General features: G+C 40.1%; 1 protein-coding gene across 1 annotated transcript in view; it reads left to right on the forward strand.

Annotated features, from left to right (window-relative positions):
• The first annotated feature begins 405 nt into the window (after positions 1 to 405).
• The window catches only part of vwde (von Willebrand factor D and EGF domains), a 28,943-nt gene continuing 1,753 nt past the window's right edge, over positions 406 to 27,595 (forward strand). The window contains exons 1-30 of the mRNA XM_026185511.2: positions 406 to 776; positions 2,251 to 2,441; positions 4,306 to 4,537; positions 5,025 to 5,099; positions 5,811 to 6,040; positions 6,651 to 6,740; positions 7,880 to 8,027; positions 8,889 to 9,103; positions 9,195 to 9,268; positions 9,367 to 9,640; positions 9,759 to 9,955; positions 10,415 to 11,220; positions 11,485 to 11,621; positions 12,938 to 13,102; positions 14,410 to 14,514; positions 17,098 to 17,212; positions 18,591 to 18,847; positions 20,031 to 20,250; positions 21,078 to 21,215; positions 21,293 to 21,490; positions 21,750 to 22,145; positions 22,514 to 22,609; positions 22,719 to 22,814; positions 22,922 to 23,017; positions 23,152 to 23,247; positions 23,476 to 23,571; positions 24,234 to 24,329; positions 24,416 to 24,511; positions 25,339 to 25,434; positions 26,087 to 26,184. Of these exons, the coding sequence (XP_026041296.2) occupies positions 701 to 776; positions 2,251 to 2,441; positions 4,306 to 4,537; positions 5,025 to 5,099; positions 5,811 to 6,040; positions 6,651 to 6,740; positions 7,880 to 8,027; positions 8,889 to 9,103; positions 9,195 to 9,268; positions 9,367 to 9,640; positions 9,759 to 9,955; positions 10,415 to 11,220; positions 11,485 to 11,621; positions 12,938 to 13,102; positions 14,410 to 14,514; positions 17,098 to 17,212; positions 18,591 to 18,847; positions 20,031 to 20,250; positions 21,078 to 21,215; positions 21,293 to 21,490; positions 21,750 to 22,145; positions 22,514 to 22,609; positions 22,719 to 22,814; positions 22,922 to 23,017; positions 23,152 to 23,247; positions 23,476 to 23,571; positions 24,234 to 24,329; positions 24,416 to 24,511; positions 25,339 to 25,434; positions 26,087 to 26,184 (5,205 nt within the window). The 5' untranslated portion in view covers positions 406 to 700. The remainder of the gene's footprint in view (positions 777 to 2,250; positions 2,442 to 4,305; positions 4,538 to 5,024; positions 5,100 to 5,810; positions 6,041 to 6,650; positions 6,741 to 7,879; positions 8,028 to 8,888; positions 9,104 to 9,194; positions 9,269 to 9,366; positions 9,641 to 9,758; positions 9,956 to 10,414; positions 11,221 to 11,484; positions 11,622 to 12,937; positions 13,103 to 14,409; positions 14,515 to 17,097; positions 17,213 to 18,590; positions 18,848 to 20,030; positions 20,251 to 21,077; positions 21,216 to 21,292; positions 21,491 to 21,749; positions 22,146 to 22,513; positions 22,610 to 22,718; positions 22,815 to 22,921; positions 23,018 to 23,151; positions 23,248 to 23,475; positions 23,572 to 24,233; positions 24,330 to 24,415; positions 24,512 to 25,338; positions 25,435 to 26,086; positions 26,185 to 27,595) is intronic.

Consider the following 27,595-nt stretch of genomic DNA (forward strand, 5'->3'; position numbering starts at 1 on the left):
CTTGAGGGTGCCCAGGGTTTTTCCAGAACCTGGTGAACAGTGCCCTCCTGTTTTGTGCCTTGGTCATGGAATGATGTTCAAACCAGAGATAAATATTTTTGTGTTGTTTGTCTTCTTTACAGTATTCACTGCTGTTCCCGAGCTGCACGTCATCAGCTCAATTATCGGAAATAATCAATTGTTTCGGATTTGAAGAAGAAAAAAAAACACGCACATGCTGTGGCTTACATTTTATGCTCATGTTTAATTTCTCAATATTTCCTGATGTTAGATGATACCTCTTGAGGGGAAATCATTAGAAGATTATATGACAATGCATCAGTTTTGGGTTGCAGCACGATTACGATTAATTTGGATCTTTCAGCATCTGAAACAACTCTTTTTCCACTCGTGCGGATATGTGCAGAGGTTTGGGTCGTCAGTAGGTTTGCTCCTCCTAACACACTGTAGCAGTGCAGCGTGCAGCAGTTTGAGGTCAGCCGCTGCAGTCCAGCATCTCCGGTCAGCTTCTTCTTCTTCCCTCAGCCTGAAGCACCTCCGGATTTCCTGCTGGTCCGTTCGTTTTTGGCCTGAAAGCCGATAGAGAGAGAGAGAGGGGTGGGGGGGGGAGAGAGAGGTCTTTTGGCACAACAACGGGGCCAATCGCGCTGAGCGCTCGCGCTGTTTGGTGGCAGAGTCGCGTGCTGGACACTGAGGGACGATGAGACCTGAAACTCTTCCCAAACTTCTTCTCTGTGTTGCATTTTCACTGCCCAACGCAGTGCACGTTCAAACAGGTAAGCTCACAGCTCTAAGGTAATCAGAGACACCGTCTTTGAGTATTTAAAGTATTTAAGTGTCATTTTGTCATTTCATATTGCCACATACAAATAACTTTTAAGACTATTCTCGGTTTAGGGGGATGCAGGAGGTTTTCAGGAGGGTTAATATAAAGACAGCTAGCTTTATTGTTGCTGCATGACTTCTTTAGCAGTGTCAAAAATAAGCTGACGCCTTTCCATCTATCATGAAGGTATCTAAGGCCACATAACCTCCAAATATCCCACATGACGTATTTTGCTCTCAGGTTTCCCCTCAAATAGGCAAACAGGATGTGGATTCTCTAAGTTCCTGTTCAGCTGACGAGGACTGTAGTGACCAGGTGTTGATTAGAAAGGATGCTTGCTTTGAAAGCTGCTGTCCTGGCTTTCGGCAGCTTGTCTGCCTGTCACTGCTGTGCAGGCTCTTTGAGGATATTACCTTTCACTTTGACCTCTCAGGTCAGGAAACTTTACGGTGCCAAAAACAAGCTAGCTCTTCATGGTTACAGCCCCCTCCCCAAGCTTTGTCTGTCTGGTCTATTTTGCCTCCCAGTAAAGATATGAAAGAAGCCAGAACACCAGTACATGCTGAATTTCAACTTGCTGTCTCTGTTTGTGTCTCACAACAGCAGTCTCTAAAAGTGCTTTAGATTGTAAGGTGATATGAATAATTACACAAATTGATTGAATTAAAATCCAGTGTGGTGAAGTCAAAATTACAAAAAAAATAATTGTCCAAAAACCTATAGACACAACTATATATATTTAAAAGGAAATGTCTTTATTATCTTTTGAAATGTTTTGCTTGGGAAAGAGCTAAATATTTACCATTGCCATTAGGTGTTTGCAGTAACATTCAAGTCTAATGGCAGCTGACATGTACCCCAGTGATTTTTGAACAGGCCTATAGAAGTACCCATCTTTGAAAGTAAAGAGGGGCCAGTCATCAGCTTAAAGTATGACCTATGAAGTATGAATTGGTTTTGGAGATTCTGCATTCACAGATGTTTACTGCAGCTGTCCTTGTGTGTGTTGAGGTCAGCAATCCACCAGTGCACCTTGGGAAAATATCTCTCCAAAACTGGACACTATGTCATTTAAACTAGCTACATTTGCAAAGTGGACTTTGCACATACATAATTGTAACCATGCATAACAGTTTATGATGAACTCTGTTTTGTGGGCATCTGGTCTAAACTTCACGAGACAGCAAAGCACTGGCTTCTCATCCTACATTGGCTCAAGATGTCCATAGAGTTTAGTGAGTGTGTTATCACCTTTCAGATTCACTTTGAAATGTTTCTGTTGAACACAGGCCAGCTGGAGAGTTGATGTCCACAATACAACATTTGGCCAGCAGAAAGCTTTCCGTATACAGTATTTGAATATTGCTACTGACAGTCTTGGTGAGAATCCAGTCCTTATGTTGTCTCTCTGGCTGTGCCTTCAGTGCTTCCTCCAGAGTGTGCGCCAGGAGGCCACTCGGTCCTCCAGAACCCCTACCGTAGCACCACCTTCAGCTCCAGCTGGCTGCAGCAGTCATCCCTGCAGGACTTCATCTGTGACCACTCCCTCACACCGGGCTGGTACCAGTTTCAGATTTTTGACAAGCCAGCGAGTATGCCCACCCAGTGTGTGGAGGTAAATGATGTTTTTGTAAAAGATTTTTCAAAGAGAGTGAGATCTGTTTACAAGTGTTGTGTTTTTTATAAATGAGCTTCCAAGGATGTTGATGCTGTGAGGAACTATTCTATTCTTTTTATCTGACTATAAATTATATTTCCTTCATGGAATATATTTCCTTCCTTCCCATGGAACTCCATTAATTTGATTTTGTTATTCAAACCATTTAGCTGACTCCTTACATTGTTCGAGTTACACATAGTCCAGTAGTGTCAACATACTATAAGATATGTTAAATGTACATTAGAGGAGGCCTATATGCTCATTTCAAAATCCATATTTTTATTCTTGCATTCTAATAAAGTAGCTTTGTGTGAGTCAAAGTTCAAAATAATCTTTGTTTATGCTTCACTGGGCTTTGGTGCATGCATGTTTATTACCTGCCTCGAAATATCCACTTTTAGTGACATCATAGAGATCCAAGTCAGGAAAACTATATAAAACTAAGCATTTCGAGCAGTTTGAAGGGTGAGCTTCAGGCTCCCAGGGATTACTTGCATGTACACTGGCCTAATTATTTGACATATCGTCATTATGAGCAACAGTCATTGTTTAGAAATTTATAGATATCATGTAAGGTCAATCATAAAAACTGCATATAACTCAAGTGCACAATCTTTTTTCACATTGTATAGAACTGAGGTAAATCAGCTTTATTAAAAGACTGCAGCTAAAACTCCAAAATCATTAGCTGCATTTGAAAATTTCCAATAAAAACTTCAAATATACCAATGAGAAGCTGTAAAAACACTCCAACTGTCCCCATATCCATCTACTGCAAGTAATTAACTGAACTTAGTTTAGGTTTGCTGAATCGTAACCTTTCTATTTCTCTATCAGCTTGTATAATTTGTTAAAACATTGATTTTTCTAACTTTGAGGCTTGAATTCAAGATGAGTCATTTTTTTAACCAATGTAGGAATTTTTCACCAATTTTTAGAACAATTTCACAGGTATACTGCACAAATTCAGTCACTCATTGTGACCTCTATTAAAGGTCATAAAAAATAAAATAGAATTGCTTCCATTTCTTTGTTTTATATTCATGTGATAAACTTAAATGTATATGTATATAAATTATATGCTTGTTTAATTACAAATATAACCTGATAAGATGTGAAAGCCCTTGAGACCCTATCCATGTCCTCATGAGGGGAAACTCTGAGGTAGCCTGCCTGTCATGCGAGTTGTGTGTTTGTGTGTATACACATATTTATGAAGGAGAATGAAAGGAGAGTTGGAATATGTCTCATGTGTTGTGGTTGGCCTGCTGTGAGCCTGCAGGATCCATCTAAAGTGTCACCCTCTCAGCCTCCTGCTTTCCCGGGGCATCGCTGCTCTCCCTGGGTGATGGATAACTACAGGAGTGGACGGAGGAAGGAAGAGACGATTGCTGTGAACATGTGTTACATAACAAGGCAATGTCTTTTTGATGATGTTAGCAAATAAAGAGTTAGATGTGTCAAAGCCAAGAACCTTTTAAGGAGAACCAGGGTATAATCTGTAATGTTATCAGATATCTTCTTTTGGACATTTTCTAAATTATTCAGTTGCAAAGTTATTTAAACCATTTCACTCATTGATTGATTTTAATTTTGGTGTCTGTGGATGTTTCAAACTCAGGTTTTCAGGGCATGTGTGGCAGTACTGTGCTTACTTTCTGGCATTTGTTGTTTTTAGTAGAAAATTTCTATTTCTTTTTATTCCAAAATAGCTTTTACTGGTTTTCCTCCATTCTGGAGGATTAGTTTTGTGAAAGAATGACCATAATACATCCATACATACTGATTCCCCCTGCCCCCTCTGTTTCCAAACATCTAGGTAAACCACTGTGGGACTCAGGCCCCGGTATGGCTGTCTCTGGGTGAGGGTGAGTCCCTGCCAGGGCCACTGGAGGTCAGGCAGTTGACAGCCTGCGCTGCATGGCAGTTTTTCTCGAGCAGCAGCAAAGAGTGCTGCATGTTTCGCATCCCAGTCACTGTCCGAAACTGTGGAGACTTCTATGTTTACCTGCTCCAGCCCACACAGGGTTGCATGGGTTACTGTGCACAGGGTAAGTAACAGTAATTACTGTATGACTGTAATGTAAAGCATGATTCTTATGCCGATACACTGCTCAAAAAAATCAAGGAAAGACTGAATCATAGCAGCATAACAGTAATTCAGTTTAGTATTAGTGGCCGTATGATGCTTAAAGAACAGGGAACGGATGCTGGATGCTGCATAGCTGGAGGCTTTTTGTGTGAAGTTTGTTCTCCTTGTGCCTTCGTGGCTTCTCTTTCTCTTTCCACAGTCCACAGACATAATTTCTCAGTCTAAATTTGCTGTAGCTGTGAACGTGATGGGCCAGGGTGTACTGTCTCCCACCCAGTGTCAGACAGTGTCAGCTGGCATAGGCATCACTGTCCTTTGATTTCTACATTACGTGGTAATTTATAATGAAAAATGAAAAGGGGAAGAAATGAAATGCGGAAACATAATCGTTTTGAAGTCATGCTATTTTATAATTATCTGTTATAAATCTCCTGTCTCCCTAACAGAGATGTCAGACACTTTGCCCACATCATCGCTGCTCTGCGGTCCTGGTGAGGTGAACGTCGGTGGATCTTGTAAAAGTGAGGACCCCGCTGTTGTGTTTTTATGGCTCTCGCTTGTCTCCTCATGTTAGATTAAATACCAAAACACTTTGGAGGTCAGGGAGGTCATATGGTCAGGAACACACCTCTCCTCTTAATGACCTGAGCCTGTGTCCTGCTGTCCTCTGGTCCCGGTCTCCAGTAGTGACTCAGACTGTGAATTATGCCAAGCCAGGCTTCAGGAAGTAGAGGTGGAAATTAGGGAGAGAAATAATTACAGACTACTGAAAATGTTCATTAGTGTGCTTCAAAAACCAGTATAAAGCTCAGATTTCTGATAATTAAGATAATTTAGAATTGCTAAATTAATTCATCTTCCTGTTTAATTATTTGCTGTTGTGGGATGTCTGCAATTGTTCTTGCCTTGAAGAACTCGCACCCAACAGGCATCCCGTGTAAATAATGGAGCACATAGAATACCAGTGCATACTTTTGTCTTTGTCTATTTAGCCTTGATTTCTTTAAATCAACCATCTTCTGATTGGCTGCCCTTCATAACAGCAGATTTAAAGAGTAAGTGGGTGTGTCTTCTATATCTGAGATGACACGTGGCGTATGTTCAAAAATATTTAAAATTAGAGAATGATGATAAAAATGTGGATAGAAGTACCTCCACATTTTTCAGAGGACCTTAAAAGTGCCCATTAAGCTTCAATAACCTGCCTCATCTTTCTGCTCCTCCCCCAACAGCTAATCAGCCCCCGACTCCGTCAGTGCCAGTGATCGTCTCAGAGGTGACAGGTAACACCATCTACCTGAAGTGCAGCTTTGAGAGCAGGTCTAACAGCTCCCTGGGTTATGTGGTGGCCTGGTCCCGCCTCTCACCTGAGGGCCGGAAGGAGGAGCTCAAACAAGAGACCACAATCCAGACCTTCGCCTTTATCGAGCTCGACGGCTTCAACCTGCGATTAGGAGACAAGGTGTGCATGTGGGTGAACTAGTCCTTTAAAGAGCGTAGTGGGACTGCTGTTTAGCCACTCTGTGTTAGAGGGAGTTTTTTAAAACCAAATCTCAAAATGATTCAAAAATCTAACAAAGTATGCCTTCAGAAACTGTTCAGCAGGTTTTTGCTGGGTGGGCTTCTCTTACTTTTTGAGAATTTATGCAACCTTCCACTCGTCAGTCTTCTGCAAATAAGATCTGCTATATAAACAAAGACGAGGTTCCTGGATTTCTAAGGCAGCAGGGACTGAAGGAATTACCAATGCCTGTCAACATGTCATTTTATTTTACTGTGAGCTTCTCATGTGTTTAACTGGGCCAAAAGCCTTCAACACAGTCTGGAGTTTTTCTCTGCTTTTATTTCCCATCTCTACTCTCCTTTGTTCAATTCATTTTTTCTTTATTACCATAACATTTGCTTAGTGTGGTGCTGTCAAGGCCTGTTGTATGAAGACTATGACATAATACCCTTAAAATAAGGAAAGACTGCCTGGAAATTGCAATATAGCACACTATATTAAATACTTCATCTTTAAAAATAAACAAAAATGGAAGTAATATATGTGCATCTCCCTCCCTCTGGCTCAGATTTACTGCTCCAGCTCCAGTTTCTTCTTGGACTCGCCCAGTGTCCGGGGTATTTCGGTGGAAAGTCAGGAGTTCTTTGCTGGGATCAGGGTAAATAATATTTATCTGACATTTATATTTGTGATCTCTCTTTCTAGTAATTTTTTTGTTGGTCATTAGTCTGCAGACATGTACAGGTTTAGACATAAGTTACAGTGTTTTGAGCTTTCTGTCCTGTGAGGTAGTCTGACTCCAGCGTCAAGGAAGGTGTTAGGTGAGCAGACTCAGCAGACATTTTGGGTTCCCATAGATGAGCGATTTATTTACAGTGAAACTTAACAAAACTCCCCCAAATTAACTTAAGTAACAAAAGTCAAACACAGCAACACAACTCAGCTCTCCTCCCTTCTCTGAATCAAGCAGAGACTGACTATATATAAGGCTGTCAAGTTCTTTTCAATTAGTCTAGCCAATACCACTAGCTTGAGCTGAGGAATCTAAAACTCAACACAAATGACTGAGAATTAAATAAAGCTCCCCACTCTTCTGATTAACACATTTACACAACTAAATGGCCCGATATAAGAAGAAATATTCAGCAAATCCTTTTGTAGGGGAAGCATTCCTATGATAAAAGAAACCCCTCCTCTTTGTTTAACCTGCTGATGTCAGACATGACATCATCAGTACTTTAAAAATCAGAAAATGCTGGGCAGGCCTTTCCCCACACCTGACCTACATGAAGACTGAAAACAAAAAAAACAATGTAATTATGCACAAATGACTTAATTCTGCAACATAATAAAATACAATGCAACATGTAACTGAGTGTTTGCTTTAATTTCTGAATGTTTGGTTTGCTGGCAATGTAATGCTTACGCAAACAAACCCGGGATAGTCAGTGAGCAATGTTACTTTGACAATACCAAATCATAGCAAATAAATATATATAGTGAATAATGTGCATAATGTGCAAAAAGTCAATACTTCTGGGACAAGTGGAGAGTATTACAACTGCTCATCCACTTTGTCACATGTCCATGTAAATAAAAATTAAGAGACGTGTACACAGACATAAAACATATTAAAAAAGACAAGATTATGCTTTCATTTAGATTTTGGTTGTTATTTTGACTCAGATCACTTAAATATCAGCTTATCGTAACTGTCTTCTTCTAGATGAGTTGTGGATAAACACTCGGTATAAAAGACCAGACCACCCTCTCTTTCTAAAATCATGTTTTGTGCAGTTAAGACCAGAGGCGAGCAGTGTATCTGAGGATGGCAGATTGTATGAGATGGTGGTCGAGAGCACGGTTCCTCTTCCATGTCCAGAAGGGTCTCCAGCTTCTGCAGAGCAGTGCACTCTGTCCCTGCAGCTCAGCACAACAAGTGAAGGTGACCTGGTTGATCTGTAAAAATGACAGTGTGTACTGTTGCTTTCTAATAGCACAGGCTGTACTGTAGGCAGTTTACAGGGAACATTAATGCAGATTTTATGCTTAAAATGCATTTTTAAACAGCAGGTTATTAACTTGCAGTAATCTCTTAAATGATCCAATATGTGGATTTGATTATCAAATATAGCATATGATGCCATGTTAATTAATGCTGTGCAGTGAGCCTAACATCAGGGTCAAATAAAAAAATATGATATATATAGTAATTTGATTACTTTTTTGCAATACTTAAAAGGTATTGTACCTGTATGATGTTGTATAACATTTAAATATAAATATTTTTTATAAAAATATCAAATTACCCACTGAAAAATATTATAGATATACAGATATACAGATATACAAATGCATTTCAGGTTGATGTCACATAAAACTTTTTTACAGCTGTGATCTAGTAAAGCGTTTGTTCTTGTGTTCAGAGATGCTAAATATGTTGTGCCTGTTGTTTGGGATCAGTGAAGGGCTGCTCCCTCCCTCAATCTATGTGCATAAGAATAATTAAGTCAGTGTTTGGAGAAACTTTAATTGTGGTTTAAGGCATATTTAATCAAATTTACTATGCTTCATTTATTTTAGCCCATAGGAAAGTCTCCACCACTTTTTTTTGTATAAATCTGTAGAAATAAATGAAAGGAGAAGGGGCTGATTACATGTTAATAAATCTTTGTAAATGTCTCTAACGGCAGGACCATTTAAATGCTGTGTTATTGCTATTTAGCTATAAAGAAATGTCTGTGCAGTACTTTTTTGGTGTTCTTTAATCCTTCAAATGAAGTGAAAATAACTCCTTGTATTGCAGAAGATGGTTTGCTGGGTGCAGATCTGTCCCTGTCTTCCTGTGTCGTGGATCTGTCTCAGGGTGCCTGTCGCGAGGGCATTTGTAGCCGGGCTGTGATCCACTTCAGTCCTGTAACAGACTTTGTTAAAGATGGCAACAGGACAACTGAGATCACTGTTAAACCCATCATCACACAAAACTTTCTTTGGAATGGATACTCACCAAAACCTGTCCAGGTGAACACGTCAAACTATTAAACTCACACTCCCTCACCTCATCATGTATAATTTCTTTTAAGAAAGAATGAAATTGATTTCTATATTTTAGATAACGGTTAAGGATGTTCCCTCAGCCTACTGCTACTCCTTCACTGATCCTCACATAATCACATTTGATGGCAGGTACTTTAATTCAGTTAATAAGGAAGCTTACTCTGTATTAAGTTTTAAATTGTCCATAATAAAAGATGAGCTTTCTTTCCTGTTTTTGCACCATACAGATACTATGACAACTCCCAAATAGGCACCTTTGTCCTGTATAAGAGCAGCTTTTGGCCTTTCGAGGTTCACGTCCGTCAGTGGGAGTGCGGCAGCGTTGTGCATGCCGCCTCGTGTGTGTGTGGATTCGTGGCGAGGGATGCGGGAAATGTTATTGCTTTTGACATGTGCAATGGGGAAATGGGTGAAACCAAGCCTCAACTGACTGTGAAGAACAGAGACTTGAGTAAGAGCGGCATTCGGATCACAGAGTCCTACCAAGGACGCAAAGTCACTGTGAGTGAAAATGAGTACACAAGCTAAATAATTTCACAATTTAAGCTACCTGGTAAACTTCTTGCCTTTCTTGGTTTTAAAGTTATATTTTCTTTTGTCAATATTTGACTTTTTGCAGATGACCTTTTCTTCTGGAGCATTTGTTCGTGCTGATGTATCTGACTGGGGAATGAGTCTGACACTGAGAGCCCCCATTTCCGACTGGAGGCACACTGAGGGTCTGTGTGGGACCTATGATGGGCAATCAGAAAATGACTTCCACTTAGCAGGGGGCGCCAAACTGGAGGATCTACATGCTTTTATCTCCGAATGGAGGTCAGGCATTCATGTTCTAATTGCTGTAAGCAATAACAGCTTATAAGCTACGTAGTGCTCTAGCTATGCAGGAAGAAGAAATCCTCAATCTATATATACAGCTCCATATATCAAATGCTTTTCTAGAAGTTTTTTTTTTCTTAAATAGGCCTGTCCACTCATTTTCAGCCCATTTTTCACACATTGAAAGGCAATGTTTGACCATGAATATTGCCAAAACTATTAAAGAGACCCACTGTGGGATTGTATTTAGTAGTATTGGTTTAGGTTAGAGAATGTATGTTTGGATTATTTCACTTGGACTTCACGTCCCAAAGGATTAAATAAACTTGAAAACACTGCAGCCAGCAGGGACCACAATACTGAAATTGCCACTATGAACAATTTATTACGACCATGCAGAAAAACAGTTAGTAACATTTGTTACCTCTTTACTGACATTGTTTCCTTCTCTCTCAGGTTACCCCCAGGCAATAGCCTGTTTGACACTGTGCCATCCCATATTAGTACACTGAACTCCCGCAGGCACTGTACCTGCCAGGAAGAGATGCCCCGCTTCTCATCTCCCAGAGCCCCGTCTCAGCCAACTAGCTCATCCGACCCCAGCTGCTCTAATCATGGCAACATGCATTTCCCCAGTGTCGTCCCAACTCTGGACGTCACAGCCGAGTACATCACCTCTGTGGAACTACTCAGTGAAAATGAAAGAGAGCCACTTCCCTCGAGAGCCTCAAGAGTTTCAACCTCAGCCTATCAACAACCCAGAGGCAGGCGCAGTGCCCAACGTTTCATTTCTAACTCCCCACATCAAAGTCTCAGCCAGTCGGATCTGGAAGGCGTTACCTACTTTTTCCCAGAAGACCACGAACCTGCAGTTCAGCCAGAATCTCCCCTAACGTGGCCCACACCCTCTGGCCTCACTGAGCAGCAGGCCCAGGCCCAGTGCCGGCAGACTGTGGCAAACTCGAGCATAGTGATGGGTTGCAGGCACCTGCTGAAAGAATTATTTGTTAACCATGCCGTGACCATGTGTGTTACTGACCTACAGCTAAAGGACGAGCAGTCGTGGTTGAATGCGACTATACCGCTGCTAGAGAACGAGTGTGAGAGGAGGCTGCTGGAGGAGGGGGAGGGAGAAGAGAAGTACCAGGATGCTGTGGCCATCCTGAAGTGTCCAAATCTTTGCAACGGGAACGGCCAGTGCTCAAACTGGGGTTGTGTCTGCTTCCCAGGATTTAGCTCCTATGACTGCAGTGCGCTTTCTGGTAACATATATCCACATGAGACACTTACATATAGTAGACAGATCAGAGTCTTGTGATAATGCTGTACTCCCACAACACGATATTGTAAGGTATCCCTATGTTTATAGCATAGTTGTAATATAGTTATTAGTTACATACATTAATCTTCCATTGGATGTCCATGATGACAGACTTATGATCGTCAGACATGTGGTTTATGATTTGGACTGAACTCCCAAGGGTAACATTTCATGTTCATCTGCACTTTTTGTTAATGTTGTGAAGACCAGATCCCAGAGATCACTACGCTGCAGAAGGATGGTCTATGCGATGTCCGTCAGGGAAACTGCACCACCGTCAACATCCATGGTCAAGGCTTCAAGGACTCCTACGAGCTCAAGTGTGAGTTTGTTAAAGAAAAGGTAATTTTCCTGCTTCTCTTTTCCTTTTATTCCTTAGTTGATGTACATCTTGTTTTCTGTAGTACCACCTTACAAAATACCACAATATACTTTTTCTCTGTCTCTTCATTTAATTTATCCAGCGCCAAATCACAACAACAGTCACCTCAATGTGCTTTATATTGTAAGGTAGACCCTACAATAATACATACAGAGAAAAACAATCATATGACCCCCAACGAGCAAGCACACTTGCAACAGTGGGAAGGGAAAACTCCCTTTTAACAGGAAGAAACCTCCGGCAGAACTCAGGCTCAGGGAGGGGCGGCCATTTGCTGCGACCGGTTGGGGTGACAAAGGGAAGACAGGACAAAAGACATGCTGTGGAAGAGAGCTAGAGATTACAAGAAGTCAATCACAAATGCAAGCAGTAAAAACTCTTCTCTGAAAGAAGCCGCTTCTCTGAAAGCCTCTTTAGATTGCTTAACATTAGCAGAGGGCCACTAACTTCCAAAGTCCACTGAAACCATGAGATTGGTAGCTTTAGCATTGCTTTCTGATATTATTTTTCTTCTTCTTTCCTTTTGTTGATGGCTCTTACTGTTGGTTAGTTGTGGTTTGTTCCACACTAGAAATGGTTCTATATTTCCCTCCGTGATTGAATTAATCCTCCTCACTGTTGTTCAGAACTTTTAGATTTGTCATGCTCCCATAAATCCCACCAACCTGTAACTGAGTGATTAGGTTTCCCTTTGACCAAAGACTAATCACAGAGATCTTTAACTGAATTAATAACATGAAGTCCAGAGATCCAGTTTGTTTCCCTGAGTCTAATCAGGAAGTGAGACACATTCATGTCCTTTGTATTAAACTGACATTAACAAGCTAACCATAGTGTGCATGGATGTAATCAATTTAATTTTACATACAGTAATAAGATGTATCAAGCTGTAAACACAACAATGGCACTGGAACAGTTGCTTGTTAACACATCCATATATGTAGTGCAAGTCCAATAATCCATCACCTCTTGGCATCTTACCATAAGTTTAAAAGATCTGATATTTGTCTTTAAATGTGCTGGTGAATATTGCCGGATCAATAAAAAGTGGCAAAGCTGCACATTTTGATGACTGTAAGAATGCGAATTACAGCCAGATGTTGCAGAATTCGGCTGACCTCTATCAGTAGATTTTTTTAATATATATTTATACCAAGTTAATGTTGTTTTCATCTTTTTATCCATACATCTGTTTTTTTTCTACATTACCATACTACCTTACACATCCTACCATGTTCTACCTTAATTCTTCTTCCCCTGTTTGTCTCATTTTTAGTTTGTGGATGGGGAGTGGGTTCTGGACGAGCCTCTGTTTGTGTTGGCCACCTTTCTGAATGACACAGCTTTGGAGTGCCAGCTCCCCCTGGAGGACAGCTGGGTTTCTGCAGGTGTGGACTTGGAAACGGTGACAAACAGACCACTGGTCCGCTGGCAAATTAAAGTAAGTCATGTTTCCAGGCATTTTATAAAGAGCACACTGTGAAATTATACATTTCATTAGGTCCTGTCTACACATTTCAAACTCATCTTCTGCCTCTCTTACAGCATTTGTTTATCATTTTCTCTCATGCTCCTGTCCGCTTCTCAAAACTAATGATAAATATGAAACTATATGCTTATTTTCTGACATATATAACAATCTAACAATGCATCAGTAGCAAATTTGCAGTAGGATGTTTAAATGGCATGGATGCAGTAATAGAAAGCGTGCACTGAGTGCAGCTGGAGGTTTTTCTCCAATTTCTGTTTGGCTTAGAAAGGAAAATGAACCCAGTGGAATAAAAAAAATAGTTGAGTTACACAACTGACAAATATGTTTCCACAGTTACGTTTAGTGAAAATGTATTACAGAGTACTTTAGCATTTACACTACAATGAGATCACAGAAGACGTTATTCTTAGTCTAAACTGGAAATATTTATTTTTCCATTCAGACTACCAAAAGCCTTTTTTTCCAGGGAGCTCATCGTATCATTCAGACCGCTGTTTGTCTGCATTTCCACTGCAGTGAAGATCTACTAAGATTAGACCAATTAGTCCACTGACTCATCTGTTTGTACTCACTTTTCTGTTCTTTGTGTCAGGGTGACCGGTGCAAAGACAAATACACACCCACACACACATTCTCACAGTACTCGTAGGAGACACGGTGAAAGCCAGTTCTTTTGGCTGCAAAACGTGACAATGCAGTGCATACCTGCAGGAATGTACGGGTGCATTTGTTAGTGCTTTCAAATGTAATGGCTTTGATCGGAAACAACATTTTTTTTAGTGTCTTTATTTCTTAGATTCACCACTTTGTGTTTTCGCTGAGACATCTTCCTCTTTTTATACATTTTCTAGCTTGACCATCACCACAGACTCACTCTGTTTGTGTCTTGTTTGCTCTCTGTTTTTTTTTCTTAAATCTTTTTTCTGTTTGGTCTGCTCTTCTTCGTCTGGCTTCTGCTAGGTTTTTAAACTGGCACATGTTGGGATTGTCTTCTCTGAGTTTAAACAAACACTGTCAAGTCCAAACATGATATTTTTAGGATCACTCAGAAGTACCAAACTCAGGAGAGGCCAGCTTTATCCCCTGATAGAATTCCCAGATCTGTGGTTTTCCCATGGTGAGAACTATGGGAAAATTCAGAGGAAAATGGCCTTTTGACTAAATAACCCAGTGTTTGTGATGACCGTTCACCTTTTTCAGCCTGTTTAACGCCTTTTCCCAGTGAGTCTCAGTAATCAAGCTTCTGCTGATGACAGGTTTCCAATGACGGTTACAGCTACAGCAATGCAAAGATACTAACTCTTTACGATGGAGCCTGCCAGATGTGCAGCCTCAGGACTGAAGTTGTCTGTACCCTGAGGGTGAGATATCTCAAATTATTTTTATAATTTACTTTATAGTTGGACAAGGAGTGAAATAGGCTTCTTTATATGTTAACTGTGAAACTTCTAATTGAACAAATTCTTTCTAGCAAAGCTCAAGAACAGATCCAGGTGTAGCATGGCCTACAGAGTCTGCCTGGTATGCAAGAAATTGTGGACTATAGATGACGTGCACATGCTTGCGGCTTTTATGATGTGTACATAAAATAAACTATTAAGCAGCCGCTTATAGAATAAGCATTATTTAAACCACTGCAAGTATTTAAAGGTATTAACATGAACAATTAAAACTGCTCTACTTAATTTTTAAGCTCCCCCCCCCCCGTTTTTCTTTCTTATTTTTAAACTGAACACTTTATAGGCTCAATAATTCAGCACTAAACAAAAACAGCCGGGAAACACATCAGCTAGTCTGCTGACGGAAACCTTTAGAGGCAACAGCTAACTTATAGGGCTTCTGTGTTGCCAGAATCAATATCAGCTTTAAGATAGCACATCACAGATTGAAGACTTCCTGCTCTGTGCAGCAGCCATTGTTTACAAATGCAATAATTTTTTAATTTAAAAGGTAACATTTCATCACTTGATAGGCAATAGCTTTGCAGTTGTATTTCATCAAATGCAGTCCCTGCTTTGCTCTCCACACAGGCTGTTTACCTGCATGGACACAAAGTTAGTGTACGCGTGATTGGCCAACAGACCTCAGATTCTGCACATGCATGTGAGGAAATCTGTTAATAGAGATTTAAGGAAACTTAATTATCACGTGTTGTTAGAGGCAGATCTTTTGTACACATGGGTTTCGTATTGCTAAAACCAAAGCCTTTTTTTTCAATATTAGTTAGTTGCTCACATAATTTTACAGTTATTTACATAATTTTTAGTTATTTTAAATGTCTTTGAAGCAATTTTTCTATCTACATGATCAACATCTCAAAAAAACTTCACTAGCGTAATTTCATATCTATTTTAAAATGTGCAGAAATCCAAAAAACATTTTTTCTATACATTAGAAATTAGAAATTAGAATCCCTCTCTCCAACAAGCCAACGAACAGGTGCTCTAAACAGGTGCAAAAAAGGGAAAACCCACCAGCTGGTAACATGTAGGGAGGATTTTCTTCTGCAATCTGCACCTATAACTGCAGATTTCTCATCTATTCATTTATTTCCTGTGGCTGTTGTGCACTCTGTAGTACCCCGGGGCTCCCAAACATTTGCTTATGCCTGCAGCCGCTCCTGCCAACAACCATTACATTCAAACTTTCAGCCTTATGTGAATGTGGGTGTGAAGCAGAAAGATGCTGAAATCAAGCATCCAAGCCCCGGAGAGGAAATTTAACTGCTGCTGTGCTTTGATATTACTTATACAACTACAATACACTAATAAAACACTAATTTGAAACTTCAGCCAATAAAATATCTCTAATTAGATATTTGGAAAAATACCATTTAGAAAAGCAGACTTGAAGTCCAGACAATACCTTTGTTAACACAGTAACACAGACAATGAAGGACAGAAAGTTTGCTCATCTTTAAATGAAACAACAAATCGATATAAAAGACGAGTCCTTCTCCTGCTATGGTTTAGCAAAGGTATAAATAATTTTAAGGTGGGTACACAGTTATAGATCCTTTGGCAGCTTTCTCTATCCTTCAGAATTGTCAGAATTGAGTCATCATGGGTTGATGTCCAGGTCACAGGCAATAAGACAGAAGATAGGAAAAGCCCTTTGTGTCTCTCTCTCCTTCTCTTGATTTTCCTGTTTTGTGATTTCTGCTCCACCCTCATTATGTTCACCTGTATCAGTTGTTTTTACCTGTGCTCAATCATGGCTGTGTATATATGGTCCTGTCTACTGTTACCAGCCTACGTGTTCTCTCTCATTTGACCTAGTTTTTTAATTTTTAATTTCCCATCCTTTTATTTCTGTTTTAATTTGGTGTTTGTTGTTTGTCTGATCCTGCATTTTGTTTTAGTCCCTTAAGCTTCCCTTTGTTGTTCAGGCTGTTTTGTCATTAATTCATTAATTATCTATTATTTCATTTTTAGAAATTCTAATAATAATGAAGAAGAGAATGAAGACAAGTCAGTGTGTTTTTGGAAATGTTGTAAAAGCTTAATTTTAACTGACATGGAATAGATGTGTTTTCCAGTGGGTACATCATCAAATACATGCTGTTCATGATCTGATAGTGATGTAAAACACCAAATATGCTGATTAGAAGCCACTGTTTCATTTACAAAAAGGCCTTTAATTAAGAGACCTTCAGTCTTTTGTGCGACTATGTAAAGTTACTCTTGTCACAGGCTTGGGCAGACACAATTAGGGCTTGACAAACAATTGCAAATAAGACAGGACGCAGAGATGGATAATGTCAGAAACACAGTACACTAAACAAAAAGAAAAAACTCTGAACCTAAATCTGACACCACGGGTGTTTTGGACATGCACACACATTCCTCACTACCAGTAGTTTTGGATAAGGGTCTTCTAAACAACATGTTGTGTGTTATGAAAGGCATTTTTAATGTAAATAATATATGTTTGTTGCTTTCCAGGAGAAAACCTGTAACATTGATGGCCTGTGTTACAATGAGGGGGAGTCCCTTCCCAGCAGCCCTTGCCTCGCATGCCGTCCAGACTCATCCAAACACACCTGGTCCATTGCAGAGAGTATCTGCTTTTCTTTCTTACTTTTTTTTCAATTTGTTCACATTCTATAAATTATCAGTGTCTACTCTGATGGTGAGGTACAGTAACACAGTGTTAGACTGAAACTCCTCATAAGAGCTGAGGTTGGATACTCTTCACTGAGTTTTGTAGCTGGTTGTCACTTGGGGCAGTTTTGATCCTTCATCAGCAGATTGGATCCACTGAAGTTGCTTCTGTCCCCCAGCACTGATACAAGGACAGCTTACCTCACTGTTACGCTTTGAGACCAACTTCACTTCTTCAGCTTAAAGTAGGTCAGACGCAGCTGAGCAGCTCAGCTCCACTCAAACAAACTGACAAAATAACCAAACAGGAGTCAATGTGTTGATTATTCATTACGCTGATTCCACCAATTCATCAATCATTTATCTGTGAACACAATGAAACAAGAACATAAAACAGATTTTTTAAAATCTTTTTTTAAAAGATTTTTTTAAATAGTTAATATGTTCTATCAACGGTAACTAGTTCATCATTATATATGAATTTTAACTTTATGTCTAAATCTAAATCTCGTTGTGCCCAAACACAAACACAGAGAGACTTTGAGAGATTTGTCTGAATGAAAATTTGGTCTGACATAAGCTAAAGCTGCCCACTCATGCAGATAAATGGTGTAAATGGTGCACAAAATGCCCTCTTTATAAAGGCTACTTCCTTTTTCACAGGCATGTTTGATTTGCTGGGTTTTTACCCCAGATGCCCTTCCTGGACTTGTGTCTCCTCTTGTAATCAAGCTGGAGATCTTGTAATGGTTACAAAAAGGTTTGATCAAAAAGTTCTAATCTGCTTTGAATTTGGCCAATTTTCCATTCAAGGTAACCTTCGGGGTCATGTACAGAAAACTTCCGTGTTCGACTGTGATTCCACCGTGGACCTCAAACTTGCACAAAAAATAAACATCAACTTCTATTTAACAGTGTCCTCATGTTGAATGAAGAGTCATAGCTGCTGATTAGAGCTGTTGTCAAAAATCCACAGTTTCCAAATCCAGCAGCAGTGATGTGGACCTGTTATCAAAACATATTATAAACATAAAACATTTTTATGTTTATATTATATGGAAAAATATGTATTTCCCAAAATGTTTTCCCATAAAAACATCTAAACTCTGGCACGCAGAAATGCTGTAATATGACGTATCTATTGGTCTGGCATCATCAAACCAAACTGTCTTTCCAAATTAGTTATGAATTTTATGAATTTTACCTGCACGTTTTTGTTATCCTTCCAGCTACACACCACCTTTTCACACCCACCTTTCACCCACTCTGAACCAGTCACACGTAGGTTTATTTAGTATCTTATTTCGACTCCCTTCGTTTCTATTTTCCCTCAGACAATGAACCTCCTCTGCTCCAGTCGCTGACTTTGCCTCTGCAGTCATTTGAGGGGGAGAATTTCATTTACCAGCTAAATGCTCGAGACCCCGAGGGCTCCACGGTTCTTTTCACCCTGCTATCAGGCCCTGAAGGGGCATCTCTGTCTCCAGCTGGTCTGCTGATGTGGAAGGCCACAGCTGAACCCACCAACAGACACACTTTCCAATTCACTGTGACCGACGACTGTAACGCTGAGACCAGAGCCTCTGTAGAGGTAAGACTCGGCTTATTAATGTAAATGTAGTGTTGCTGGTGAGTACAGATCTACATGCACGTCATGCAAAAGAATTATTCATTTAATAATTTAAATTAAATATTCAGTTAAATTTCATTTAAAGCTGGTTTAGCTCTATAACTGAGCGTAGATTTGATGCCAATGCTTAAATTCGTCCTTTATGAATTTCAAACAGAAACATTCTGATCTGTAGTCCAGTTTCAAATAACACAAAGTTGTGGTGTTGATCATATCATCTTGCATTTGGTTTTTCACTTGCTTTTTTACAGAAGACGTGCCATTAAGCCATGACAGTAAGCAAGTACAAGCAACATTTAGTCTTTATCGCCTGTGTTTTTTCTGCTATAAGATGTTAAAATTTTGGAAGTTATTGTGGCGTTATTGCTGCCTTCTCCCACTAGAGGGAGATACTGGTATACAGTATGTAGTTTGGGGCCTGAGGTTTCTCTGTAAGGTGTCATTGCAGTACACACTCGGCAAGTGTTTCCACCAAAAAACTGCACAAAGTTGTCAGACTAAATCATTTTTTTTCCTTTTTTAATATGATGTTGCTCAATTCAGCGTACACAGAATAACTGCTCACAGATGCAAAAATATATCACTGTGGTTTTGATTTATCAATATCACGAAAATGCTCTAAAGCTATAATCTTTGGATAGAGCGTTTTCCATTCTCGGGACACGTTGTATCATTGCTCTTAGCAGTATACGAGTAAAATACCCCTCATGTGTCAAGCCATGTGTTCTGTACTACAGTCACAGCCAATAGCGTTAACTAAGTGGTTCAGGAATCATCAAATAAACATTTGGGATCCATGGTCAGGAAGGTTAAGCCTCCTAATCTAATAAAGCATCTTTTCAAGCATCCTTGAAAAGCAGGTGGTCCACAAATAGGACAAGCCTTCAATAATGTGCTGGAGTAGAAAAAATATACACACGGCTTTATGCATATAACTGTTAATCATGCAAAGTTAATTGTTAGTTAACTTTTGCTACACGTTTTGATTATACTGACTGGACCCTGAGTGTCTCTGTACACTCTGAGTTTTTGTTTTCTGATTTCTGTAACTACATTCATGTGTCTTGTTCAGTGTGTCTAAGATCATAAACCTGTGTGACTTAAGTTCAGATGTCTAAATGACAAGAAACCTTTTCCTCTCTAGGTGTTTGTGCGCTCCTGTGAATGCCTGAATGCTGCTTCATGTGTCGCCAGCGTCAACCTCCCTGCCGGCAGTGGGGAATATGTGTGTGTGTGTCCTGATGGATTTACAGGGAGGAGGTGTGAGGTGGACATAGACAACTGTAAACCAAATCCCTGCAGATTGGGTTTCTGTATAGATGGGCTCAACTCCTTCTCCTGTGTATGCCCACCTGGAATGACAGGTCAGCTGTTTCCTTTAACTACACGGAGGATTAATCTTTTGAATATTATTTTACCTGTGGTCCTTACGGCACTAACTGTACTGTAATTCCTGCATAATTATGACGCCTTTGTATTGCATTCCACTCATTCAGTCCAGTACTGAGAAATGTTGTAACATGACTGCGAGACACTCCTTTGGGTGTAACTGCGTAACTAAATAGATGGTTTACAGTTCTGAGTGCTCACAATAAAACTCTATCTGTCCTGAAATACTATAAACTGAATGCAGATACTTGAGTTTTGTGCTGACTTTCTTTTGAGAACCTCCTTTAAAGATAGAGCCATATTTTGGTTACAGCTTTGACTTTGTGTTTATACTTGAGTGACTTATTACATTCAAATAAATGCTTTAAATTAGTCACTGGAGCTCAGGTTTAGTCACATCGTGAGCTTACTGTGTTCGAGATGGAGGCCCACATGTAAGCTGTATACACATATAAACAGTGGAAAATATTGAAGCTGAGGACTTTGTTGGAAGCTGGCGGGTTAAAGACTTTTTAATGTGTGATTTGTGTTGTCAGATGCAGTTCAATCTGTGTAAAATTCTTAAATGCCTGCAAGAGAGAAACAAGTTTTCATCAGAAAAAACTTGGAACAGCTTTATTTATGATAAAAAATGATCCCAAATGAAGCACCAAACCAAACGATGCAAACAATTTACAAATTTGCCGTATAATTACTCTCCTGTTTTCCTCTTCTTAGCAAATTTATGATTTTAAATATTTGTTTATTTATTGAAATTGATTCCGTGTTTCCTCATAAGGTCTGCTGTTTCATGTGTTGTCAGGGCGTACATGCAGAGAGGATATAGACGAGTGTGTCTCACAGCCTTGTTTCCCTGGGGTGGGCTGTAACAACACGGTAGGCTCTTTTTTTTGTGGATCGTGCCCACAAGGATACAGCGGTGATGGGAAAAACTGCATGAGTAAGTCTACATTTTATTTGTATAGTTATGTGTAGTTCTGCCTTAGAGAACATTTATACATTCTATTTGTTTTGAAGGAGAGTCTGTGGTTGAAGCGGTGGTGACACCAGTGAGGGTACCACAGGTTTCGTTGAGGTCCAAACCGTCGCCATGCTCCAGAGGGCCGTGTTACCCAGGAGTGCAGTGTTTCGAGAGCATCCATGTTTCAGCAGGCTTCGTCTGTGGACCCTGCCCTGCTGGTCTGCAAGGAAATGGCCAGAAATGTACATCAGCAGGTGAGAGTGGAGCAATTTATGCACCTTTGGCTTTGTGCACCTTGTAAACGAATGAAATAAGCTGGGTATATGTGTATATTTTGCCTCCATTTCTTCATCTGATTTTGTTTACAAAATTGTTTAAATGCTTGTCTGTGAAAGTAAGACAAGTCTAAAGTTTTTCTGGCTATTATCCAGCAATATATAAGTGGAATGTTTTGAATAATGTTGACAATAAAGCCTGTATTTCTATGACTTTGTAAGTCATGTCCTCTAACAGCTCAGGGGACAGTCACCAGTGGAGCAGACAGTTATTTTCACGTCACCAGATCAAATTCCACTTCCTCCTCAAACAGACGACCTCCTGACAGGAGAACGAGACCAGAAGCAACAAATATCAGGAGACTTTCTCCTGCTGACAGAAAAAGCACAGCGACTTCACAGGATCAAACCACAGTCAGAACATTTGCTCCCACTGTCCACAGGGGTCAGCCCAGTGGGGTGGATTTGACCCCTGACCTCTCCACGGGGATCAGATGGGGGTCAGCAGCTCCCCACGTGACCTGTGCTGACTCTCCCTGCTTCCCGGGTGTCTCTTGTGAGCCCAAAGTATCTGGGTCCTTCAGTTGTGGCCGCTGCCCATACGGTTACACCGGAGATGGAGTCACATGTAAAGGTAAAGTGGTCTTATACTTCTACTTTTCATGACTGAATAAATTAAACTGACAACAAAAGTGCTAAAGAAATGATTTTGATAACAATGTTGATTGATTTTCCTTTGGCTCTGGTGAAAAAGCTCTTGCAACTTTGGCTCTTGCAAAAAAAAACTTTTGCAAGGGGCATACATTTTTCAGTAAAGGTGAAAAAGTGATATTTTGTACCACAAAGTGCTTCAGTATTTAATGTTATCGCACAATTGTACCTTATAGTCATGGTGGATTTTGGTTAGCTCTGCGTGGTCTTGGTCTGAAATGATGAAATGAATCCTCAATTGGGCAACTTTTTGAGTACTGAAACATACTCATAAATGTACTTTGTTTTCAGCTGTTTGCAGGTATCCGTGTGGGCAGAACATGGAGTGCACTCTACCAAACACTTGTACCTGCAAAGACGGCTACACTGGATACAGCTGCCACATAGGTGAGAAACAGAGCGCGAGCTAATGAAATCACACTCGCCTCTGGATTTGGCTCTTATATCTCAGGGTCTAGTTGTGTTTTTTAAAGCTGACAGTTTCCTTTCATCCCAGCCATTTGCCGGCCTGACTGTAAAAACCGGGGGAAGTGTGTGAAACCAAATGTGTGCAAATGTCCTGCAGGCTACGGAGGGCCCACCTGTGAGGAAGGTAACCTGGAGTCATAGTCAAACCAGTCAAAACTGCCGACTGGTTTGCATTGCTTACATACTTGAATTGCTCGCAGAACACTGAGGAGTGTCACTGTTTGTGTTCAGCGAGCTGTGAGCCGCCCTGTCAGCATGGAGGTACCTGCCTGGCTAGAAACCTCTGTACCTGCTCCTACGGCTACGTGGGACCACGATGTGAAATCAGTGAGATGTGACTTAAGTGTTTTTGCATCGTTTTTACATTTTACATAAACCTCCACAATGCATCGATCAGTACCCCTTTTGTTTAAGTGGGTCGGTTTAATCTAGGATTGCACTACATGATTTATGTCTGTCAGTGGTGTGTAACAGGCACTGTGAAAATGGAGGCGTGTGCGTTTCTCCCGATGTCTGCAAATGCCAACCTGGCTGGTACGGACCGACGTGCAACTCAGGCAAGAAACACGACCTGTAGCTAAGCATGCATTCAGACTGCAGCTTCCTTCTGTTAGAGTGTTTAATTCTGACAGCATAATTAAGTGGCACAAAACTCAATCTGACTTGCACATAAGTACTCAAAATATATCAGTACTGCAGGAACCTTTTCTCTTATTTATACTGTAAATCTAAAAGTACATATGTTGGCTCTTAATAAAGCTTTTTGTACCTTACGTCACCTGCAGCTCTCTGTAAACCCGTCTGTCTGAATGGAGGAACCTGTGTTAAGCCTAACGTATGTGCCTGTCCCAGTGGTTTCTTTGGCTCCCAGTGTCAAATTGGTAAGCTTGTGATGAATACATACAATGATTAATACAATGAGGAATTATAGTCAAATATTTCCAGCAATTTGTATAGACTGACTTTCATTTTTATTAAAACTAGCAAAAGCCTGAGGCTGCTTTCTGTTTGAAACAGCAAAACTCACTGGCATACATTTATTAAACTGCAGAAATCTCTGTAGGTTTGTCTCTCTTCTCTGCACATTGCAAGTAATGTTAATGGCATCTACTAGTAACTTGCAGACAGGAGTGAGAACTGTGCAGAGTGTGAGATCATTTAAGTCAATGATTAGCATATTTTTGCTAATATTTCAAACAGCGGCATACATATTTTACACATTTAGGACACCCACTGGCAAAATGCTGCCCCATGGTAGAAAGTAACTGGGGTTGCAATCTCTGTGAACAGGCTGTGCCCTAGTTACAAACATATTCAGCTTACTGAGGTTTCTTGACTCTGTTTATCTTTCATAATAGCTAACATCTGTTGAGAATGCCTGAAAGAAGTGAAGTGATGCTTTTTCAACAAAACACACCTAAATGTTGCATTTCCTCTCTTTTAAGTCATATCAATGTTGCTATAAAATCCAATCTCTAAGCTTCAGTCTGATTGAAATGTGCATTTTCTGGGTTCCTCACAGTTTAATATTGCTGTCTTTCAGCTGTTTGCAATCCTCCTTGCAAGAATGGAGGTCAATGTATGAGAAACAACGTGTGCTCCTGCCCTGAAGGCTACACAGGAAAAAGGTGTCAAAAGAGTAAGTGATATCACAGCCTAAATAGTTGAAGTACTGTTCAAAGTAACAGCTCACAATTTAAACATTTGGGTTTTAATTTGTTCCAGGTGTGTGTGAGCCTATGTGCATGAACAGAGGCAAGTGTGTGGGACCCAACACCTGCTCCTGTGCTTCTGGATGGAGAGGGAAGAGGTGTAACATACGTGAGTGATGCATGGATGTCTTGATACACATAAAATACACAACAAATAAAAAATTACCAGCTATAGCTCCAAAAAACATGTAATTCAATCAGCTTCATTTCTTATACTTTGGTTTAGGTTTAGGTGGGGTTGGGTAATAGCACTCACAAGAACTAACAAGAAGTCATACACAGTAGTTGTTGTAAGAAATTCTCTAAAAAGTTTACAAATTGTCTCCTAATAACAGTGCACAATTTATATTTTAATATTCATATGAATATGCATATGCATGACTTTTATTCATGCAAATCTTTTAAATCATCTTGCCCTCAAGACGGCATCCACTTTTAACAAGAACTACATAAAATGAAGGAAGATGAGATACTTAAAAACCAAAAGGTGTTAGCTTTTCTGCCCTGAATTCAGGCTTCCAGGCAAACATTATTTATTTATTTATTTATTTTTTGGTTCTTAAAAATTATTTTAGTGGCTAGAAAGTCCTATTTTTTCGTTTTAATGTAGCACAGCTAAATGGTAAATGGTCTGTATTTGTATAGCGCTTTACTTGGTCCTAAGGACCCCAAAGCACTTTACACTATACACAATCATCCACCCATTCACACACACATTCACACACTGGTGATGGCAAGCTACAGTGTAACCACAGCCGCCCTGGGGCGCACTGACAGAGGCGAGGCTAGATCTTTTCTGGCTGACCTGCAAATGCCTAATCTCAGCACTTTGGGTTTTAACCTTTTACCTATCTGTTCAGTCCAGTCGGGCTTCTGAGATAAAACCTTTTAGAAGCTGCTTTGGTGTTCATGCCTCCCTCACTGTTCTTATTTTAGCTGTGTGTCTACAAAAGTGTAAAAATGGTGGCGAGTGTGTAGGACCAAATACCTGCCACTGCCCCGCTGGCTGGGAAGGCCTTCAGTGTCAAACAGGTGAGTCTGTTCCTCAGATGTAATAATATCACTAACAGCTTCAGTAACAGCTCAGTTTTTTCTTAGGTAAAATCTGGCAAAGGGTACATACCAAATACTTTAACTAGGACTACTTTATAACCAATTTTCCTGAACTATTGCTGAACCAAATTAAACTGTTCCTCTGCCAAAAGGAGAACTGCTGTCTCCTTAACTCTCAGGACAAATACACAAAAAACTACTGTACCACATTACAGGATACTTCTTGGAGAGATGAACTCAAGCAAAGGAAAAACAGACATTTTCATGCAGATTGAAATTCATCCATCCATCCATCCATTTCGTTCCACTTATCACATTCAGGGTCGTGGGCAGGTTAGAGCCTAATCCCAGCTGTCACAGGGCAAGAGGCAGTCTGGCCTGGAGAGTTTGCAGACTGAGATCACTTTGTTTAAAATAATGAAGTAGAAGACATGATCGTTGGTTTTCCTTCAAGTTCTTTTTTGCAGATAATTGTTTTGATCATGTGTTTCAAGTGTTTCCAAATGACAATCAAACAGACAGCCTGAACTATAATAAAAGACTCTTTTCTGATTGTAGAGTTTAACAGGAATTGACCATGAAAAGAAAAACAATAATAGATCAAATGTTTTAATTGTGACTTTCTCTCCAGCGGTGTGTAAACAGCGGTGTCTGAACGGAGGCAGGTGTGTGCTGCCTGACTACTGCCACTGTCGGAAAGGTTACAACGGACTGACTTGTGCAATAAAGGTGAGAAATGGGGTCATGGTTAACATATCCCGGTGGGAAAAGTCATAAAGAACACTGATAACTCCAGGATTTATAGATTTATAAGATTTACAATAGAGTCATAGAACAAAGCTTCATTAGATGAATATCGTTGGTCTAGATGACTGAAATGTTTAGTTCTGTTTAATATTTCAGGCTATTAAAAAATAAATCAAAAAATATATAGTGTCTTTAAGAGAAATGTGATATTAATGACTAGAGCTGGGCGATAGAACGATAACGATATGTATCGCGATATAACTTTTACTCGATAGAGAAATTAAGCTATCGCGATAGACCTCGCCGCTCTTGTTCTCTTAAAAAAAAAAAAAAAAAAAAAAGGTCAGCCAATCCAAATTCAGTAGCGCAGAGCCGAACCAATCACAGCCGCAGCGTCACGTCGCGTGACTTGTTACGTACAGCACAAGTGCCAAGCCGCACGTGTGTTTGTTTGGGAAGCAGCCAGCGGGTAATGGAGCCAGCGCATAATGGAGGAAATGAGTGTGCCGACTAGAAAAATCAACCGAGCGTGACCGAAGAGAAAACAGATGATGGTTCCAATGCCGGAGAGATTGTCGAACGGAAGAGCCATAGAAGTTCCGTAGTGTGAAGGTATTTCGGCTATTTCAAGTCTGACAAAAACAGAGTAGCGTGCACTGTAAATGTGCCGAAAGCAAGTCTGGAAATACAATAAACTGGTGCATGCGTCACACTGTGCGCCACGTTATTGTTTCGGTGAAATGAATTTCTACAATACTGTTAATTCTACTCTCTGCAGTGTTTAAATGCTTACATATACACACAGTTACTGTCCGTCCACACATACGACTCGGTTCTGCTTCTATGCCCCAGCTTTGTTTACTTTTTCCCACCAAGGCTTCTAGACTTCTGATTGGCCAACATTTCTGCACGGTTAGGAATCTAGCGCCACCTGCTGCTTTGGCATGTTCATAGCAGCGTTTTCCTTCATTTCTGCCTTTATGTGTGGACGGGATTATTTTTTAAAACGAAAACGGAAAATCTCAGTTTTCAAAAATACCCGTGTACGTGTGGACGTAGCCTCAGTCTCTGACTGGAAGCGCTAATTCGTCATTCGGCTTTTGTCAGACTAAAGTAACTGTTAAAACTGTTTGAAAAGCTCAGCTATACAACAAGGAGAGATTGAGAATTTCCTTTTAGTTCTCAGTTTATTTGATATTGACAAAAGTTAGTCAGTTTTGTCTGTTCTTCTGTAAAACAAGCTAAGATTTATTTTTAGAATTAATATTTTGTTTCTAAGTGGAATTGACAATTTAGTCTGTTTCATTTGTTCTATTTTGAAACTTAAACGCTTTAGCGGCTGCCTTTTGTGTAGTTTGCAATATTTGCCTTTATTTATCTGAAAAAGTCTCAT

This window comes from Astatotilapia calliptera, chromosome 11 (assembly GCF_964374335.1).
Source record: "Astatotilapia calliptera chromosome 11, fAstCal68.1, whole genome shotgun sequence".
Classification (NCBI taxonomy): domain Eukaryota; kingdom Metazoa; phylum Chordata; class Actinopteri; order Cichliformes; family Cichlidae; genus Astatotilapia; species Astatotilapia calliptera.